General features: G+C 50.2%; 1 protein-coding gene across 1 annotated transcript in view; it reads right to left on the bottom strand.

Annotated features, from left to right (window-relative positions):
• Positions 1-21161, bottom strand: part of SLC9A2 (solute carrier family 9 member A2) — a 130682-nt gene that overhangs the window by 23708 nt on the left and 85813 nt on the right. Inside the window, exons 4-7 of the mRNA XM_028128170.2 lie at positions 18358-18575; positions 17728-17930; positions 11519-11608; positions 10947-11017 (exon numbers count right to left, since the gene is read on the bottom strand). Of these exons, the coding sequence (XP_027983971.2) occupies positions 10947-11017; positions 11519-11608; positions 17728-17930; positions 18358-18575 (582 nt within the window). The remainder of the gene's footprint in view (positions 1-10946; positions 11018-11518; positions 11609-17727; positions 17931-18357; positions 18576-21161) is intronic.

Here is a 21161-nt window from a genome sequence, read left to right as displayed (position 1 = left end):
TGCATTCATTTCCCTTACGTGCAGGCGCACCATTTCTCTCCACTAATACCAGCAGCGAATATTTTAGCGGCCAATGGCCATGTCATTAGTCTTGGACTGACTTGTTTGGTGAGCGCAACAGGGAACATTTGCTTTTGGAGAAAAGAAGAGTAGATTTATTTGCGTTACGCTTATTAATTTGTGCAGTTATTTAGTATCTGGTAAGTTAATGTTCAAGAAAAAATATTAATTTTTATTAAAATGTTCTATTATTTTATGTTAACGATGACTCATTTATTTCAGCCCTTTGTATTCAGCATTTCTCTTATCAAAATAAACCTACGTTTCTATGAAAATTGAGACTTGTTTTTTTGCGGCCCACATACACTTACACCTTGTTTATTTGGCCCATGTTAGCCTGTGAGTTTGACATGCTTGACCTACACTAAGAAAAAACTTGCTTTCAGCAATGAAATAATTTCCACTACTCCTGGAGGGAAACGTAGTAGCAGTGCTGATCATTATAATTATTTTAAAATGTGCATACCTGAATACAGATGTCCATAAAATATGGATACATGCAAATAAAAGTGTATATAGCACATATTGATACATGAATCTAGTATGTATTTCTACATTTCCTATTTCTCTGCTTCTCTTTTCAGCAAAATTATTCAAAAGTGTTGTTAATATTCTGTGTCTACAATTCCTCTCCTTTAATTCTCTCTTGAAAATTCAGGCTTTTCCCTCCAATACTCGATTCCAATTACCCATTTTGAAGTAACCAGTAATCCCCCCACAACATAGATCCAATGGCCAACTTTTTAGCTCTCAGCTTTTCTGACATCTCCTGTTTAAAACAGTGTCTTCTGAGAAACACACTGCTCTGGGTCCCTGCCTACCTCTCCCTCAACCGCTTTTTAGAATCCCTTTTCCTCTTCCCGTCCGCTTTGTGCAGGAGTGCCCTGGCTCTGCCTCTGGTCCTCTTCACCTCCACGCACCCTCCTGGTGCATGGACTTTAATAGCTTCTCTAGGCCAGTGACTCTCACATGTGTTTCTACAGCTCCCGCCTCTCTCCCAAACCCCAGAAGTAAATATTCAGCAGCCTAATCAACATCTCCATGTGGCTACCGAGTAGACCTCTCAATCTCCATGTGCTCAAGCTGGGCTTGTCTCCTCCCGTAACCCTCCCATTTCCGTTAATGGGAGCTCCACCAGGTCAGAACCCTGATGTCTTCTTTGATTCTTCTTCTCTCATGTTCCATGTTATAACTGAACTAGTGACCTGGTGCATGAATTTCGTGCACATTAAAAGGGGATTAATTAGAGGAAATAATTTAATATTGCTATTTGCCCTTTATAATAGAAGTGTCAGAGATGAGAGAAAATTAGTAAAATGTATATGAAAATCTTCCTCCTGTCAGAGTCTGGGGCTCACCACGGGACCCGGAGTCAAGTCCCCACCCACCCACATGCACCTCAAAATTGCATGAGACCCAGACCGGGCCAGCACCCCTCCCATTGGGCTAGATCCAGACCCGGCCAGTCCCACCCTTGTCAAGCCCTGCCAGGCAGGGGGCGTAGCTTCAGGTCCCCTGGCCCAGCACCAGGGCGGGGGGCGTGCCTTGAGGTCTTCCGTCAAGCCCTGCCAGGTGGGGGACACGGCCTGAGACCCCTTGTCAAGCCCAGTCAGGCAGGGGGGCGCAGCCTCACATCCCCTGGCCCAGTGCTAGGGCGGGGGGCACGGCCTGAGGTCCCCTGTCAAGCCCCACCTGGTGGGGGGCACGGCCTGAGGTCCCCCAGCCTGGCACTGGGGTGGGGGGAGCAGCTTGAGGTCCCCTAGCCCAGCACCAGGATGGAAAGTGCACCTTGAGGTCCCCTGTCAAGCCCTGCTGGGTGGGGGGCGTGGCCTGAGATCCCTTGTCAAGCCCCATAGGGGTGGGGGAGGGCATAGCCTCAGGTCCCTGCTTATTGCTCTTTAAGGCTCCTTATGGGAACTTGGCCTCAGCTGTGGGTGCAGCCATCTTTGTGACAGAGTGATGGTCAATTAGCATATTCCCTCTTTATTATATAGGATGGTGTCCATCTAAAAATTCCTATGTTGAAGCCAGAATGCCAGTCCCTTAGAATGTGGCCATATGTGGAGACAGGAGTGATTATGTGAAAATGAGGTCACTCGAGTGGGCCTGAGTCCAATATGATGTGTCTGTGTAATAGGAGAAAACGTGGACAAACATGCACTGAGGGAGGATGCCATGAAGAGGCAGGAAGAAGAAGGCCGTCTTTAAGCCAAGGAGAGAGGCCTGTGACAGGCCCTTCCCTCATGGCCCTCAGAAGGAACAACATCTACCAGCACGCTGACCTTGGACTTGTAGCTCACAGAACTGAGGAAATAAACTGCTATTGTTTAAGCCACCCCAACGGTGGTACTTTGTTACAATGCCTCTGGCAAACAAATTCTCCCTGTCCACCCTATCAGCAGTTTCTCTTGGTGCCAAAATACCTACAGAACCCAACCATTCCTCACCACTTTACTGCTATCACCACGCCAAGACATGGTTATCTCTCGAGAATTCTTACAACGGGCACCTGATTGGTCTCCCTGCTCCTACCGCTGAATTCCTACAGCCCATCCTTGACACAGAAGCCACAGTGATCCCGTTAAAGTGTACATCAAACAATGAGACTCCCCTGCATCTCACCTGAGGAAAAGCCATGACCTGGAGGCCCTATACAACCACAGCTGCACCGCTTAGTGCTCCTCTTACCCGGGTCCCTCAGCCTTCCTCTCCTTCCTGGTGTCCTTCCTGGTGTCCTTCCTGATGTCCTTGCCGGATGTCCTTCCTGATGTCCTTCCTGATGTCCTTGCTGGTGTCCTTCCTGGTGTCCTTGCTGGTATCCTTCCTGATGTCCTTGCTGATGCCCTTGCTGGTGACCTTCCTGATGTCCTTCCTGGTGTCCTTCCTGATTCCTTGCTGATGTCCTTGCTGGTGTCCTTCCTGATGTCCTTGCTGGTGTCCTTGCTGATGTCCTTCCTGGTGTCCCTCCTGATGTCCTTCCTGATTCCTTGCTTGTGTCCTTGCTGATGTCCTTGCTGGTGTCCTTCCTGATGTCCTTGCTGGTGTCCTTCCTGGTGTCCTTGCTGGTGTCCTTGCTGGTGTCCTTCCTGATGTCCTTGCTGGTGTCCTTCCTGATGTCCTTGCTGGTGTCCTTCCTGATGTCCTTCCTGATGTCCTTGCTGGTGTCCTTCCTGATGTCCTTCCTGGTGTCCTTCCTGATGTCCTTGCTGGTGTCCTTCCTGGTGTCCTTGCTGGTGTCCTTCCTGATGTCCTTCCTGATGTCCTTGCTGGTGTCCTTGCTGGTGTCCTTCCTGATGTCCTTCCTGATGTCCTTGCTGGTATCCTTCCTGGTGTCCTTCCTGATGTCCTTCCTGGTGTCCTTCCTGATGTCCTTGCTGGTGTCCTTCCTGGTGTGCTTCCTGGTGTCCTTGCTGGTGTCCTTCCTGATGTCCTTCCTGATGTCCTTGCTGGTGTCCTTCCTGATGTCCTTCCTGATGTCCTTGCTGGTGTCCTTCCTGATGTCCTTGCTGGTGTCCTTCCTGATGTCCTTGCTGGTGTCCTTCTGATGTCCTTCCTGGTGTCCCTCCTGATGTCCTTCCTGATTTCTTGCTTGTGTCCTTGCTGATGTCCTTCCTGGTGTCCTTCCTGATGTCCTTGCTGGTGTCCTTCCTGATGTCCTTGCTGGTGTCCTTCCTGGTGTGCTTCCTGGTGTCCTTCCTGGTGTCCTTGCTGGTGTCCTTCCTGATGTCCTTGCTGGTGTCCTTCCTGATGTCCTTCCTGATGTCCTTCCTGATGTCCTTCCTGATGTCCTTGCTGGTGTCCTTCCTGGTGTGCTTCCTGGTGTGCTTCCTGGTGTCCTTCCTGGTGTCCATGCTGGTGTCCTTCCTGGTGTCCTTCCTGATGTCCTTGCTGGTGTCCTTCCTGATGTCCTTGCTGGTGTCCTTGCTGATGTCCTTGCTGGTGTCCTTGCTGGTGTCCTTCCTGGTGTCCTTCCTGGTGTCCTTCCTGGTGTCCTTGCTGATGTCCTTGCTGGTGTCCTTGATGGTGTCTTTGCTGGTGTCCTTGCTGGTGTCCTTCCTGATGTCTTTCCTGGTGTCCTTCCTTATGTCCTTGCTGGTGTCCTTCCTGATTCCTTGCTGGTGTCCTTCCTGATGTCCTTGCTGGTGTCCTTCCTGGTGTCCTTCCTGATGTCCTTGCTGGTGTCCTTCCTGATGTCCTTGCTGGTGTCCTTCCTGATGTCCTTGCTGGTGTCCTTCCTGATGTCCTTGCTGGTGTCCTTCCTGATGTCCTTGCTGGTGTGTTTCCTGGTGTCCTTCCTGATGTCCTTCCTGATGTCCTTCCTGGTGTCCTTCCTGATGTCCTTCCTGGTGTCCTTCCTGATGTCCTTGCTGGTGTTCTTGCTGGTGTCCTTCTGATGTCCTTCCTGGTGTCCTTCCTGATGTCCTTGCTGGTGTCCTTCCTGGTGTGCTTCCTGGTGTCCTTCCTGGTGTCCTTGCTGGTATCCTTCCTGGTGTCCTTCCTGATGTCCTTCCTGGTGTCCTTCCTGATGTCCTTGCTGGTGTCCTTGCTGGTGTCCTTGCTGGTGTGTTTCCTGGTGTCCTTCCTGGTGTCCTTGCTGGTGTCCTTGCTGGTGTCCTTGCTGGTGTGTTTCCTGATGTCCTTGCTGATGTCCTTGCTGGTGTCCTTCCTGATGTCCTTCCTGGTGTCCTTGCTGGTGTCCTTGCTGATGTCCTTGCTGGTGTCCTTGCTGGTGTGTTTCCTGGTGTCCTTGCTGGTGTCCTTGCTGGTGTCTTTCCTGGTGTCCTTCCTGATGTCCTTGCTGGTGTCCTTCCTGATTCCTTGCTGGTGTCCTTCCTGATGTCCTTGCTGGTGTCCTTCCTGGTGTGCTTCCTGGTGTCCTTCCTGATGTCCATGCTGGTGTCCTTCCTGGTGTCCTTCCTGATGTCCTTCCTGGTGTCCTTCCTGGTGTCCTTGCTGGTGTCCTTCCTGATGTCCTTGCTGGTGTGTTTCCTGGTGTCCTTCCTGATGTCCTTGCTGGTGTCCTTGCTGGTGTCCTTCCTGATGTCCTTCCTGGTGTCCTTGCTGATGTCCTTGCTGATGTCCTTGCTGGTGTCCTTGCTGGTGTCTTTGCTGGTGTCCTTGCTGGTGTCCTTCCTGATGTCTTTCCTGATGTCCTTCCTGATGTCCTTGCTGGTGTCCTTCCTGATTCCTTGCTGGTGTCCTTCCTGATGTCCTTGCTGGTGTCCTTCCTGGTGTCCTTCCTGATGTCCTTGCTGGTGTCCTTCCTGATGTCCTTGCTGGTGTCCTTGCTGGTGTCCTTGCTGGTGTCCTTCCTGATGTCCTTGCTGGTGTCCTTCCTGATGTCCTTGCTGGTGTCCTTCCTGATGTCCTTCCTGGTGTCCTTGCTGGTGTCCTTCCTGATGTCCTTGCTGGTGTCCTTCCTGGTGTCCTTCCTGATGTCCTTGCTGGTGTCCTTGCTGGTGTCCTTGCTGGTGTCCTTGCTGGTGTCCTTCCTGATGTCCTTCCTGGTGTCCTTCCTGATGTCCTTGCTGGTGTCCTTCCTGATGTCCTTGCTGGTGTCCTTCCTGGTGTCCTTCCTGATGTCCTTCCTGGTGTCCTTCCTGATGTCCTTGCTGGTGTCCTTCCTGATGTCCTTGCTGGTGTCCTTGCTGGTGTCCTTGCTGGTGTGTTTCCTGGTGTCCTTGCTGATGTCCTTGCTGGTGTCCTTGCTGGTGTCCTTCTGATGTCCTTGCTGGTGTCCTTCCTGATGTCCTTCCTGGTGTCCTTCCTGGTGTCCTTCCTGGTGTCCTTCCTGATGTCCTTCCTGGTGTCCTTCCTGATGTCCTTGCTGGTGTCCTTCCTGATGTCCTTCCTGGTGTCCTTCCTGATGTCCCTGCTGATATCCTTGCTGTCCTGGACACTCTCCAGCTGCGCTCCCACCTATGGCTTCTCTACTGACTATTCCTCCCCCTGGGGACCCTCCTTCGACAGACATGTCTCCTGTTCTCGACCAGACTTGCTTTTCTGTTTCGTGGATACATTTTCCTCCACAGAAGCTATTTTCTGATGTGCTATGACTCTAGTATTTGTGCTGCTTTCTGTTTCCTTGCACAAGAGTGGCCTCCGTGGGCTGAGGTGGGGGTTGTTTCCGGCCAGCGCACAGCTCAGTGTCTCACATTTGTAAGCTTGGATGCAAGAAGGAATCCTGCGGCCCCAGTTCCTCCCTACATCCACACCCTCTGCCACAGTACTCGGCAATGTCCTTCTACCCACCTGGCCTGCTTCCCGCCACTCAGCTCAGTAGTTCCTTGCGTTGGTCAGTGGGCTAACAGCAGACACGCGATGGAAGCAGAGGCTTGCTCATCCTACCATGCCTCCCGCGCCTGCACACGTGCCGCGAGGAGGATGTGAATGGAGTGGCCATCAGTCCCGAGACAGAGGAGAATGCCACGAGACAGAGACGGAGCAGGTGAAGCCAGCGCGGGCACAGAAGAGGCAGCGGGCCAGGGACACCACACACGCCCCTGAGGCAGGAGCGTGACCAGTCAGACCCGCCCGCCCTCCCAGAGCAGCTGCCCCCTCCTGTCTCAGGTGCTTTAATAATAAGTGACTATTGTTTTGAGCGCTTGACTATTGGGTTGGTTTGTTATGTAACATCATTATGTCAATATGTAAACAATACAGCATGCAGTAAATATTTGTTGAGAAAGAAATAAATTTATTACAGTGATTACCATGAGCCCAAGGAGTTTTATAGGCACACCTGTGCTTTGAAAACAAACAAACAAAAAACAATGCTAACCAGATCTTGGTTGTGAACCGAGGCTGCGAACACTGAGAGTCTCCTCAGAGGCTCTGCTCTTGACGGCCCGGCACTAACTGCTGGCCCCTTAGTCCAAGTTTGAGCAGGACCCTCGGCAGCAACACCTCTTTTAACATTTCGTTTATTATCATCGTCTCAGCTTTTCCCTCGATTCAAACAAAATGAAGAATAAACATTAAGGATAATGACATCTGATGCTTTTTGGGGGAGGAGCTGTGCCTTTCTTTTTAAAAAAATATGTTTGCATTGATGTTAGAGAGAGAGGAAGGGAGAGGGAGAGAGACATAGAAGCCGACGTGAGAGAAACATCCGCACGGACTGGCTGCCTCGGCGAGGCCCTGGGGGACCACGGAGCCGGGCAGTGAACAGCGGCCTCTGGCGCACTGAGCACACCGGCCGGCGGGCTGCGCGCTTTCTTCTGCTTTATTTCTACACCTTTCATTTCTCCGCCAAGCCGCACATGGGGCGTCTCCTTCTCCATCCTTAGATTCCTTCTGCCAAGTTTGAGAAACCCCCTTACTGCGTCGCCCTGTCACATCTTTCTCAAGGGACCCACTGCCTCCAGAATTCCCTGCAGGGAAATCCACAGCATAAGGAGAGGGAAAGGTACCCAGCACACGGAAAACAATCACTTCTTTTCACGTCATCTTTGGTAACATCAGCAATTAGTACACACCAGAGAGAGGACCTGAGCAGAACTTAAGCTAAAATGGCTTGTCAGTACCGCACCGCTCCATACCCACTTCCTGGCATAAGCAGCGCACTTGACCATCCAGAAAATTATTCAAAACTAAAGGCCGATGCACGAAATTCATGCAAGGAGCTCCGACCTCACAGCCACAGCTTCGTCTGGAAGGTCGTTCGGCTGTCCAGTGTAACTAGCATATTACACTTTTATTATTATGGATTTACCTGTAAAACATTGTGCATGAAATGCTTAAAGGAAATGTTTAAATAATTAAATGAAGTATGCACACGGCAGAGGAGTCAGGCATGGGACAATACTGTCTTTCAGACACGAATCAGCTGTCTCTGCCAAATTCAGTATTTGCAGTTCCACCAGCGGCGACCTGCAGTGTTTGCCTGGGGCAGATGCAGCCTCAGAGATAAAGCGCCTCTCCCTGCAGGACAGGACGCCAGCCTTTCCCGGGTCCTCCTTCCGCCTGCGTCCCAGACAAAGCCACACCACAGGGCCACCCCTTCCTTCCTTTAACTCTGCCCGATCCCATCATTTTTTAAAAAATCTGTGTATCAATTTTTTTTTTTTTTTGAGAGAGAGACAGAGGTAATGAGATAGAGCGGGGGGGGGGGGGGGGGACATCGGTTTGTTGTTCCACTTATTTGTGCATTTATTGGTTGATTCTTGTCTGTGCCCTGATATCAGGATGAGGCTCTAACCAACTGAGCTACCTAGCCAGGACACTCATATTTTTCCTCATTTGGGGGCAGTGGAGTGATATAAATCTTTATTTTTGAAAAGGAACCAATTGTTCTACTCACTTGTCACCTGTCAGCTGTCAGCCGAGCAGGATGACAGGGAAGGGAGAAGAGTGCTGGGAAGGGAGCAGCAGGGACAGCAGGGCCGTGCGGTCACAGGCACGGGGCCGGGTGCTCTGGCTGCCTCCTGCCCCAAGAACCGTGAACACTGCCCAAGGTCAGTGGCCACTGCTGCCAGGTTTTCCAGTGGAGATTTTAGTTTGTGTTATCTTATTCCTTTATGACCAAACCAGAGGCCCCATGCACGGAATTCATGCAAGGGGCTCGGTCCTCGCAGCCCTGGCTTCATCCGAAGCTCGTCCGGGAGGACGTCTGGAAGGTCGTTCGGCTGTTCGGTCTAATTAGTGTATTAGCTCTTTATTATATAGGATGTGACAAATAAATACTTTCCTTTAGTGATGAAGTAAGCTTGGTCCAAGGAGCCATTCTCCATTGGTAAACAGTATGGTCAGGGTTATAAAGGTGGTTTAGCACTTAAAGTCTCCACAGCTCGTTTTATGACTTAGTGACATCTCACATGCACACACACACACACACACACACACACACACACACCCCTCTATTTGCTTTATGACTTTTTTGTTGCCTTTATTATACTGCAAACATTTAAAGGCCCGAGTCTATCGCTTACACTTCTCATGTAGTGCACTGTCACATAAGCACTTAAAAATTCCCTATATTAAATTGCATAAATTGGTAGGCTGGTCAACTTCATGTAATTAGCTGGGGTGGGCTCTGTGAGGAAGGACAGGCAGGAGGGCAAGAGGATCCACCAGCCACAGCTTAGAACCTGCCCGTCTTCAGGGACCAGCTGACATGCCCCCTCCTTCCTAAGTCTCTCCTTGCCAGCCGTTCTGCCTGGCTAGGCCACCTTTTCCACTTCAACTATAAGATCCTTGAAGAGAGACACTTAGTCTTATTTATCCAGCACAGAGCATTTAAAGGCAAAACCCCCACAGATAGATAGACAGATGATAGATGATAGACAGATGATAGAGAGAGAGATGATAGATGATAGACAGATGGTTGAGAGGTGATAGATAGATGATAGGTGATAAACAGATGATAGATAGATGATCATGATAGGTGATAGATAGATTATAGACAGATGATAGATGATAGGTGACAGATAGGCAGATGGTAGATAGGTGATAGACATATGATAGATAGAGAGATGATAGATGATAGACAGATGATAGATAGAGAGATGATAGATGATAGACAGATGGTTGGTAGGTGATAGATAGATGATATGTGATAGGTGATAAACAGATGATAGATAGATGATCATGATAGGTGATAGATAGATGACAGACAGATGATAGATGATAGATGATAGATAACAGATAGGCAGATGGTAGATAGGTGATAGACAGATGATAGATAGAGAGATGATAGATGATAGACAGATGATAGATGATAGACATATGATAGATAGGTGATAGATGATAGATGATAGATGACAGATAGGCAGATGGTAGATAGGTGATAGACAGATGATAGAGAGATGATAGATGGACAGATGATAGATAGAGAGATGATAGATGATAGACAGATGGTTGGTAGGTGATAAATGAAAGATGACAGACAGATGGTTGATAGGTGATATATAGATGATAGGTGATAGGTGATAAACAGATGATAGATAGATGATCATGATAGGTGATAGATAGATTATAGACAGATGATAGATGATAGACAGATGATAGATGATAGGTAGGCAGATGGTTGATAGGTGATAGGTGATAGGTGATAGGTGATAGATGACAGAAAGATGATAGATGATAGATGATAGAGATGATAGATAGGTGATAGATGATAGATAATAGACAGATGATAGATGATAAGTGATAGATGATAGATAGATGATAGATGATAGATGGTAGACAAGTGATAGATGATAGACAGACTCATTTATATAAGTGCACATAATCTTTTAGCTAAGTGTAGCTTTAAAAATACTTGTTATTTCTGTTAGTCTATATATGGCCTCAGATGCTCTCAACATATTTGGCAGAACAAATAGTAATGGGGTCCCCAGTTTTTACCAAATAGAATGCATTCTTCAGTGTCGCTTGCAGTGTGAAGTGTCCCACGGACTGAGGCCTGGCTGTGAAGGGCCAGGCCTGTGATGTAGCTGGAAGGACTGTGTGGGAATGTGTGTGCCCTTGTCAGGAGGAGGCTAGTTCATATTCTCTGTCTCTTCATGATCCTTCTTCCCAAGGCCAGCCTGGGCTTTGTGCATAACGGCTAATGCTGGAGCAGACACTTTGGTCTGTGAACAGCTTGGGAAATGGAAGTTGTTAGTAGCATCAACTGGACAGAGGGCCCTGGGACCGTGAGGAACCTGTGAGCAGAACTCAGCGAGGAGACCTACACTGCCTGCCTCAGGCTGTTTATATCAGAGAGAAACACACTTCTATCTTGTTAAAGCCACCACTGTTCCAGGTCTCTGTTGTAGCCCCACTTGTCCTAAAGGGCACACTCTGACAGCACAGGGAGCGTCCACTCTGAGAACCACACCCGCCAGGAGTGCCCCCCGGGCCCTCCGGAGCCGCTGCACAGGTGAGGGCCTCCGCCTCCTTACTTGTCTCTCCAAAAGTTGTGGCCCCAGTGTCCACAGACGTCTTCAATCCCAGTCTTCACATGGTCAAAGAACTGGAAAGAAGAAAGCAGCTCATGCAGTAATCTTAACGAAAAGCGTAATTCCTGCTCTATTTACATCATGCCTACTCTTCAAATACTAGTAGCTTTTGCTTTTTTTTTTTTACTGAAAGCAATGAAACAAGAATCAATGTTCAGACATTGATGAGATGTTTGTCACCTGGATACTAAGCAATTCTGAGATTATTGTTTTATCTTTAAAAGTTTATTCATAATTTTAGAAAATATGAAATACGATAATTTTCTAGTGGAAACATTTTCAGCTTGAAGGAGGTAATGAGGGGCCTCCACTGCGGAGCTCGCCAGGCTGAGCCGGAGAAGCCACCACGAGGCTTCGCTCGCTCCGCACCCCAGCTCATGCCTTCCTCAGCCCTCCCTCTTTTCTACCTTCTTCCATGCCCTCTTCTTCAGGCACCGAGCACCTGGCGTCACACCGTCACACTGTGTGACCGAGCCGCCACCTCTCTCCCCTGGCCGTGAGCCCCTGGGACCTACCCGGCTGTGGATTTCCTCACTCACGGCTTGCTGCTTCTTATTGGCCTTTTTAACATCGAGAAACTCCACGAGTGGCCGAATGGTTATTCCCTGCACGTGAAGAGAGAGTGAATTTTCTTATAAAATGAAATAAAAATTCAGTGATAACTTTATTTTCCTGAGGTTCCATCACCAGCAAGATATCCTGGTCCCCAGACACAGCGGGTGTAAGCACTGTGATTCCCTCCTCCGCAGCCGCCGGCTCTCCGGGGCATGCTGCTAGAAACAGGATGGACAAAACGCAAGACATTGAAATGTGATTCTAAGAAGTAGAAAGAAATTCTAAGAAAGAATAAAGTGTTATCCAAGTTACAGGAATCACCTGCTTGTATGATCCATAGAAGACTTCTCAATGATTCTTACAGTCATTGATTTATTAAAACAATTTTAATCGAGCATCTGTTTTATACATGTCAGGAGCGTGGTCATTTAAGACACAAACATGAATAGTTAAGGACTATAGAGTGATGGGGAGGACAATATACCCCAGACAGTTAGGAGCGGGCAGAGGAGAACGGGACGCAGGGATGGGCCCAGGGAGGCGGGTCCGCGGGAGCGCGGGGAGGAGCAGGGCTCGGCATGAGGAGGGCACGGAGGGCTGGGCATGTTTCACCCGCTGTGGGGAGTGAGAGAACCACAGGCGATCTGGGAAGCAAGGAACAGGAGAAATATCCTTAACACGCGGAAATAGTTGCCAGAAGTCTACATGATAACGAAACATGAAAAGTATTGCCATCACCACCAGAACCAAGGGACGGGCGCTGTGCTGGGCCGCTCTGCACGTCCCAGGCCATCAAGCGAGAACACACAGAGGGGGGGAGGCATGGAGAACACGGTGACCGCTGCTCAGGGGCCTCTTTATTGTGCTCCTAAAATATCTAAGACAATTGTTTTTCATGTAAAAGTACCAAGAAAGTTTAATAAAGTGTCTCTATATAAAACCAACATACACAAATCCATCCCTTACACTGGTCTAAAAAGGAATCAATAAACACCTTTACAATAGCAATGAAAACTATACTTATATTTATATCTATATGTAGAGAGAGAGAGAATCCATATAATAGTATGTACCAGTATACAAATAACACATTAGATATATAGTAGACACTAAATACATATGTATGTGTACTTAAATATTCTCTTCATATATATATCACAAAATGCATAAAACCTTTACAAAACCAACTATAAAATTTAATTAAAAGATACTAAAATGATTTGAGTTTTAAAAAGATACACAGTTCCTAGACGGGATTATTTAACAATATTATGACAATGATTTTGTCTCAACAACCATGCGATAAAACCCCAATAACATTCCAAAGGATTTGTAACAGACGCGAGAGAGCAAGCTGAGAGGCTGGGAGAGCAAATGTAACCAGAAAAATTTAGAAAAAGAATAGCAAGGACTTTCAGATATCACCACAAACTAGCAGCGAATGTAACTAAAATCAGGTGATACGGTCGCAGAAAGAGGCCAGTGAGGAGGCAGTGAGGAGGCGGGTCAGCGACGTTCCCTGAGTTTCTTGCTTCGTAGGTGACGGCTGCCGCTACTTGGCATGAAGAATCCATGAACAGGAGGGGTACTGGGGTTTGGGGTGTGGATATGTTGAGATATGTTCCCTGCCGTATATTTGATTTCCGTCTCATATTTCCACACATTTTTAAATCTTTAAGAATGCTTTTAATAAAACAAATTCTCTCTGTCTCTGTCTCTGTCTCTCTGACACACACACACACACACACACACACACACACACACACACTCACACACACTTTAAAAAATGAGGCCATCCATTTTATCCCATCCATCCAGCTTTGGGCATTTTTCAGCTTAGCGTTAACTGTCTGAAGTGTGAACTGATTTGACCAAATGTGGTAGGACACACCTTTTGCTGCATTTGTGCCACGTTCAAAGTGTGCTGCTTTGAAATAACATAGGCAGTAACAGCAGTTTTCTAATCAATGCACATTCTGTCATTTATAACTGATGTAAATGAAAATAGGTGCAAACACGGTTTTACAGAGATGGATTTCACCGAATCCAGATTCCATGACACCACTAGTTTAATAACTCAAGCGAAAAAATCAACAAAACCAATGCAATTTTTAAAACTATGTAATGTGTTCTAAGGACATAATCTGTTGTTTTTACCTGCTTTTTTTTCTGTCACTATTCATTTAGTAAATAATGGTCCACGGTATTTGTAAATATAGCACATAAAAATAAAGGTGGGACAAGGGGCCTGCCCCAGTCCCTACGCTGATCCTCCCACTGGACGAATATTCAAGAAATAACTGCACTGTCACCAATAAGACATAACTGACCAACTACAGGAGGCAGGCATGGCCTGGTGCCCCATAAGCTGAAGTTTCTAAACCACAACATCCTATATAATAAAAGTGTAGTATGCAAATTGTCCCCTCAACCGGGAGTTCTTCCAGGAGTTCAACCAGGAGGCAGGGCTGGCCGGGGGAAGGGAGGAAGTACCTGGCCAGCAGCCGGCAGCCGCTTGGGACTCTACCAGTGCACGAATTTCATGCACTGAGCCTCTGGCATCTTATAATTAGTTTCTACTTAATAACAAGTACTGATTGTAGGCAAGGGCTGTGGACACTGTTCCCTTCAATGGTCACTCCTCTCTCTGGATTATCTGCAGAGTCATGTCATGCCCCTTGGGAGAGATTTCACAAGTCCTGCCTTCCTCTCCCCTTCCTTCCTTCCTTGGTTCCCTCCTCCCTTCCTCCTTCTTCCCTTCCTCAATCCTTCCTTCTTCCTTCCTTGGTTCCCTTCTTCCTCCCTCCCTCCCTCCCTCCCTCCCTCAAACTTTCCTTCCTTCTCTCCCTCCTCCCTCCCTTTCTCAACCCTTCCTCCCTCCCTCCCTCCCTTCCTTCATTCCTTCATTCCTTCCTCCCTTCCTTCCTTCCTTCCTTCCTTCCTTCCTTCCTTCCTTCCTTCCTTCCTTCCATCTCTCCCTTCCTCCCTTCCTTCCTCCCTTCCTTCCTCCCTTCCTTCCTTCCTTCCTTCCTTCCTTCCTTCCTTCCTTCCTTCCTTCCTTCTCTCCCTTCCTTCCTCCCTTCATTCCTCCCTCCCTTCCTCCCTCCCTTCCTTCCTTCCTTCCTTCCCTCTCTCCCTTCCTTCCTCCATTCATTCCTCCCTTCCTTCCTTCCTTCCTTCCTTCCTTCCTTCCTTCCTTCCTTCCTTTCCTTTCTCCCTCCCTCCCTCCTTCCTTCCTTAGTCCCCTTCTTCCTCCCTCCCTCCCTACCTCCCTCCCTTCTTCCCTCAATCTTTCCTTCCTTCCTTCCTTCCTTCCTTCCTTCCTTCCTTCCTTCCTTCGTTCCCTCCTTCCTCCTTCCCTCCCTCCCTTCCTCCATCCCTCCCTCCCTCCCTCAATCTTTCCTTCCTTCTCTCCCTCCTCCCTCCCTTCCTCAATCCTTCCTTCCTTCCTTCCTTCCTTCCTTCCTTCCTTCCTTCCTTCCTTTCCTTTCCTTTCCTTTCTCCCTCCCCTCCCTCCCTCCTTCCTTAGTCCCCTTCTTCCTCCCTCCCTCCCTCCCTCCCTCCTTCCCTCCCTCCCTCAATCTTTCCTTCCTTCCTTCCTTCCTTCCTTCCTTCCTTCCTTCCTTCCTTCCTCCCTCCCTCCCTCCCTCCCTCCCTCCCTCCCTCCCTCCCTCTCTCCTTCCCTCCCTCCCTCAATCTTTCCTTCCTTCCTTGGTTCCCTCCCTCCCTCCCTCCTTGGTCCCTCCCTTCTTTCCTCAATCCTTATGCTTTGGAACTAGGGTATTTGGCACCTCTGAGTGTCGTATGAATTTATTTCCTTAAATTAGATGTTATATTACAGGAGCCTAGGTCTTTGGTTGGGAGAGACAGAGGGGGAAAAAAGAATACCTTTGAGAAGGCGCACTGGAAAATTTCTAATTTAGGTCACCTGGGAGCAACCCAATACGGCCTAGAAAGATAGCTCACTCCCTTAAAAACAAACAAACAAACAATCAAACAAACAATCAAACACACACCACCGCAGGCTTCCATCAAACCACTGCAAAGCACTGCTGCAAAGCTCAAGAACAGTTTTCATCCATTCACTGGGCTTTGGCTAACAGACGCGCCACCTGAGAGCCGGATCTGCGAGGGCTGCTGGGCAGCAGGGCGGCGGGACTGGTCTCCACGCTGATGCATCTCGCCTAAGTTCTAGACCCATCTGCACAGCCGCCTGGTCACGTCTCCATGATGTCCAAGAGGCGAATATGCAGGCCCAGCATGGCAACCGAACGCCTGCTCCACCCTCCCCACCAGCACTGCCGGCAGGAAAGTGAATGTCCCTTCTTCACACACCTCTGCAGAGGGCGCCGCAGCACAAGGCCAACTGCTGTCACTCAGGCCGCGTAAAGGTTGCACTTGCAACAAGCGAACTCTGGAGATGAGTATGCTGCCCTCCGACAAAGAGTGTCCGGCCTCAGCTCAGCCCTGCCCGCCCCTCTGCCCCTGTTCATGCAGGCCTTCCCCCAGGCCCTGGTGTCACCCACAGGGACTTCGCGTGGAGAACTGACTGGCACCAACATGAAGGACTTCACCCTGAGTAAGAAAGTCCTTGGTCTCTGACCCGGGAGTCAGGTGTCTTCTGCAAGAATCCATGAAAATGTAACAGTAACGTGTTAACCTGCTAGTGAGGGGAGACCCCACACTTCACCACTCAGGCCCCCTGCTAACCTGCTAGTGAGGGGAGACCCCACACTTCACCACTCAGGCCCCCTGCTAACCTGCTAGTGAGGGGAGACCCCACACTTCACCACTCAGGCCCCCTGCTAACCTGCTAGTGAGGGGAGACCCCACACTTCACCACTCAGGCCCCCTGCTAACCTGCTAGTGAGGGGAGACCCCACACTTCACCACTCAGGCCCCCTGTTAACCTGCTAGTGAGGGGAGACCCCACACTTCACCACTCAGGCCCCTGCTGCAGAGCAGACACAGCACCACGGTCAATGGAGGCCACAGAGACTGCTGCCCTGGAATCCCAGCCAGACAACCAATGAGTGGATTTCCAGAATTCTGGGGACCTGCTGCACGATTATAGGGATTAATTAAGTAATAACTTTGTGCTCTAATCATTTTTCCTTTCCAAGAAAAGATGTTAAGTTTTTCTTCCTTTTATTACCATTTTACTTAGTTAAAATTAAACATAGCAAATCATCCAGTCCAATCATCGGCCAGTCCCTGCATCGGTGGCTGTGCTCAGATTTCCTCTCTGCTGCCTGGGAGGAGGGACAGTACCCAGATCCCAGAGCCCAGTGGGCGGAGGCTCGCAGGGCTGTGAGGAGCGGCCAGACTACCCACCCACAGCCACTCCCTTGGCGGGCCTTTCCACCTGGGCTCCACCTCTGCCTGATCTTGAGCGTAAGTTGAAAACAAGAGAGACAGCTTATATTTTATGTAACATTACCGATGTTATTTATAATTTCATAATATTTTTAAATTCTCACCCAAGGAGTGAGGATATTTTTCCATTGTTTTTAAAGAGAGTGGGAGGGAAGGAGGAAAGGCGGGGTTGGGGGGGAGAGAAACATCCATGTGATAGAGCTTCAACCCACCTTCATGGAGCTGCACCCTGCGGAAGGGGTTCATTTTGTGGGAAATAGGCCTCTGTGATCCATCTCCAGCACAGTCACCTTTAATGGAAATGGTTACTGAATGTTCCCAGGGCAAACAGGATGTAGGGAGGAGGGGAAAGGGTTTAGAACTCTGTAGTGACCAAGCAGCACATTTTCCAAGATCTGCCTGCCACAACTAGACAAAGAGAGGTGGAGGCAACTAGAAAAGGCCTCAGCCCATTTTTAAAAATAACCCAACAGAAGATAATAAGGCCTAGGCTATGTATGGGGAAAACTGTTTACCCCATCCTTACCCCGGTTCCTCAGCCAATGAGGAACCGGGGGAGGGACTCTCCACATTAGGGACAAATAGCCTGTGATCACTGCTCTGTGTGAGCCTGTCCAACCAGACACCTGCTCTTTCAAGACCACACTGAAAGTCTCGTTTGGCCATACTTCTGTCTCCAAACCTACTAACTGAATTCAGACAGGTGAGCGTTTCTCACAATTATGACAGTCTCACAATAGGTTTCCTCCTGGTAAAGGTACTGACGTTGCTGGGAGAAAAATACTCTACTCACCAGAATGAAGACAGTGAAGAATATGACGACAATTGCAGCTGTAATGAAGAGCTTTTTCCGGGGAAACACAGCAGCAGGAAGGAGAAAGACCAGCGCAAAGCAGATGGCCCCTCGGAGCCCTCCATAGGCAATGATGAACTGGTCCTTAAAGGTCAGGGGAATTGTCCGGAACCAGTTAATGGCCTGAGTCAGGACAAAGACACCTGAGAAGGAAAACAACCGAAACACCAGCCTGTGTGAGCCAGGTGTGTGAGTGCGAAGACTCCCTTCTGTGCTTCTGTGGCAGGGAGGGGACTTAGGCACAGGCTCCAAGGCCTCTGACCCCCTTCCTCTCCTTGCTCCTGCGACCAGGCTCTTGGAAAAAGCTCCTGGGTTAAAGTGTGCACTCAGAGGAGTCAAGAAAGGTTAACTTGACTTATAACGAAGGCATGAAGATGCCAGAGGAAGAAAGCACAGAAAAGGCAGAGGGGGAAGAGAAGAGAGAGGACACAGAGGAGGACGAGAAGGGGATGGGGAGCATGAAGACAGGAAGGAAGACGAAGCGGCAGCAGCAACAGCAGGGAGTAGGGGAAAGAAGTCCCGCTCTTTCAGGGAGTTGATGGGTGTTCTCTGGGGCCACGTGCTCCTCACCCAGTGCTCTCCAGATGAGGCAGAAGGCCAGCGTGAAGCCGACGAAGGCCCAGTTCCACTCGTGGTTCTTCCCCACGGTGGACACGCCCATGAAGATGAAGATCAGGGTCTCGCTGACACTGCTCAGCATCTTCATGAAGTACTTGATGGTCGTGTAGGATTTCTGAGACACATTTTCCTCCACGTACTTGTTCATAGTCATTGCACAAGTGGTGATTCTGCAGGGACAGATTCAGCTGCCATCAGTGACCCTCAGCAGAACACGAGTGGCACTGAGAGCTAATCACGGCCCACCCTTCTGCCCTTCTGCCCACGGCCACAGCACCATCACCGATTTCTGTGATCGGACGTGGTTTGCCTCCTTGGGAACCCTGCTTCTCTGGAGGCCTCATCGGTACCCATGGTCTGAACCCCTCGACTTCACCCAGCTTTGTCCCTGCCGTCGTCTTGCTCCAGATCCACATGATCAAAGGTCATGGCCCTTGGCCCATCAGCTATCCTGTCAGCATCACAAAGAAAGCAAGTCCTAGGAACTGCAAACCCCTAGTCTTTCTATCTACACCATCAGTCCCACTTCTCTTCTCCTCTGGTGCCGGAAATGCCGCCCCTGCCTAAGACCCTCACCTTGAAACTATTGAACTCTCTCCCCGCCACGCCTCCTCAGCGCCCCCACCACTCAGCACCCCCCCCATGCCACCATGTAATTGGTCACCAGTTGTCTATCCCTCATCCTGGGTATTCTCCTCTCTCTCTCTCTCTCTCTCTCTCTCTCTCTCTCTCTCTCTGTTGCTTTAATTCTGGGTCTCATTTCTACTTATCTATTATATCCACTACTGGGAAATTTTAAGTGTGCTACTAGGCTCTGAGGATTTGTAAAGGAAAGAAACCCTTTAGCCTTTTCCCAGCATTTCCAAACCCGGGACCACACGGCACCTATTTTCACACAGCCCCTTGCACACGGGTGAAGGAAGGGCTCTGGCTCAGCTCCAAGCTGGGCCCCTGAGGCTCCTCACACTGTTCTTAGGGGACAGCGCCAGTCGCACCTCCTGCCTCTCTGCACCTGGCACTGCCACCTGCCCGCGCTGTCTGTCCCCCCAGCGAGCCCTGACCTGTGCTGCCTTCCGCCTCACAGCGCACAAGCTCCTCTCGGCCTGGAATGAAACACTTTCCCCCATTGCCACCGAGAAGGGGAAATTTCCTATGAGCTGGAAGGTAGCTTATACGGGGCGCCGTCGGGAGAGCCAGTTGCCATAAAAGTGCCCAAAGGCCGCGCCACCTGAGGGTGCTGTCTGGGGAAAGAGGACGGAATCCGAGTGAATTCCCTTCCCGGAGCCATGGCCAGGCTGGCTGTGAGCTAGGAAGCTTCTTACGTTGCCACAGCTTCAGAGTTAGACCCCCAATTGGCCCGCACGCCCAGCACTGCAGGGGTCCTCCCCACCCCAGGCAGGTTCCGGGGTTTTAGGGAAGTCTGCCTGAGGGCAGCACAGGTAGGAGGACGTGGACCCACGGGCTCGGAGTAACCACAGACCTGTGCTTGCATACGGACACGTGGGCTCATTTCTGTGAAACCAGAACAAGCGCCCACCAAGCAAGGACCGTGCGCTCAGCCCAATGTCACTGCCCCAGGCGAGCAGGGACTCTAGCTTTAGACACAGAGAAACACAGAATTCGTGTGGTCGCCAAAAGGAAGGTGTCTTATTAACAGGCCAATAGACGTGGGCACCATAAACACATAGCAAAGCCCGTGGACAGCTGCGGGCTCAGATAACAATCGCCAATGTCCACAGCACCTCCGCCCGCCGGTGCCAGGCGCTGGGCAAACACTGCGTGCACCAGGCCGTTCAGACTCCTAACGCCCGAGCGGGTTCTGCTATCACTCATTTCACAGACGAGAGAGCAAAGGCAGACGAGGCCCACTGCTCCCGACGACACTGCTGACCACCGCGGGGCCGGGGCTGCCACCAGGAAGGCTGGTTCACAACACACCCCTGGCTCTCTCCCCGCGGCACGGCCCGCTCATCTCTGACCGAGGAGGCCTTCCTCCCCACGCAGCCCTGGCTCTGCCTTCCTCAGCCAGTCTGTCTGGTGCGTCTCCTGCGGCCGCTGTAGGAAATGGCCAAGAACTGAGTGACTTGCATGACATGTGCATCATCTCACATGTGCAGGGCCCCGAGGTCCGGCATCCCTGTCACTGGACTAAAACCCAGGCTCCGGGGGGGGGGGGGGGGCTGGGTTCTTTCTGGAGGCGCTGGGAGAGTCTGTCCTTTGCTGCTCTGTGTCTGGAGGCTGCTCGCAGTCTTTGGCTTGTGGTTGCGCCACTGGCCTCTGCCTTGCGGCCCTCATTTCCTCCTCTCACTCTGACCGTCTGCCTTCCTCTCACCAGCACCCACCTGGGTAGCCTAGCGTCACCTCCGAGCTCAAGATCCCAAAGTGCTCACATTGGCGAAGCCCCTCCGCCCAGTGAGGGAAAGCACTTGCAGGGCTGAGGAGGAGCAGCTGTGGGAGCCGGGGCTCAGCTGCCCAACCATTGCTGGCACTCACCTCCCTGTGGTGGTGGCCATGCCAAGGGCAAGCCCCCGGAAGAGTGTGGCCAGAGCTGGTTGCTTGTTCTTGGTGACAGGAACGGGCAAGAGCTCTGTCCCACTGACTCACAGGAAATACAGGACCTCCACAGCCTGCAGCCCGCCGGCAGAGGTGGGAAGCGGCCTCTCTCGAGTGAGCCTGCAGGGGGCGCCTGGCCAGCCCCACCTGAACAGAAGCCACTGGTTAACTACAGTTAACTACATCCTCCTCTGTCATATTTG

The sequence above is a fragment of the Eptesicus fuscus genome, chromosome 16 (assembly GCF_027574615.1).
Source record: "Eptesicus fuscus isolate TK198812 chromosome 16, DD_ASM_mEF_20220401, whole genome shotgun sequence".
Taxonomy (NCBI): Eukaryota; Metazoa; Chordata; class Mammalia; order Chiroptera; family Vespertilionidae; genus Eptesicus; species Eptesicus fuscus.
Note: the sequence above shows the minus strand (reverse complement) of the source record. Positions and strands in the feature narration are given on the sequence as shown.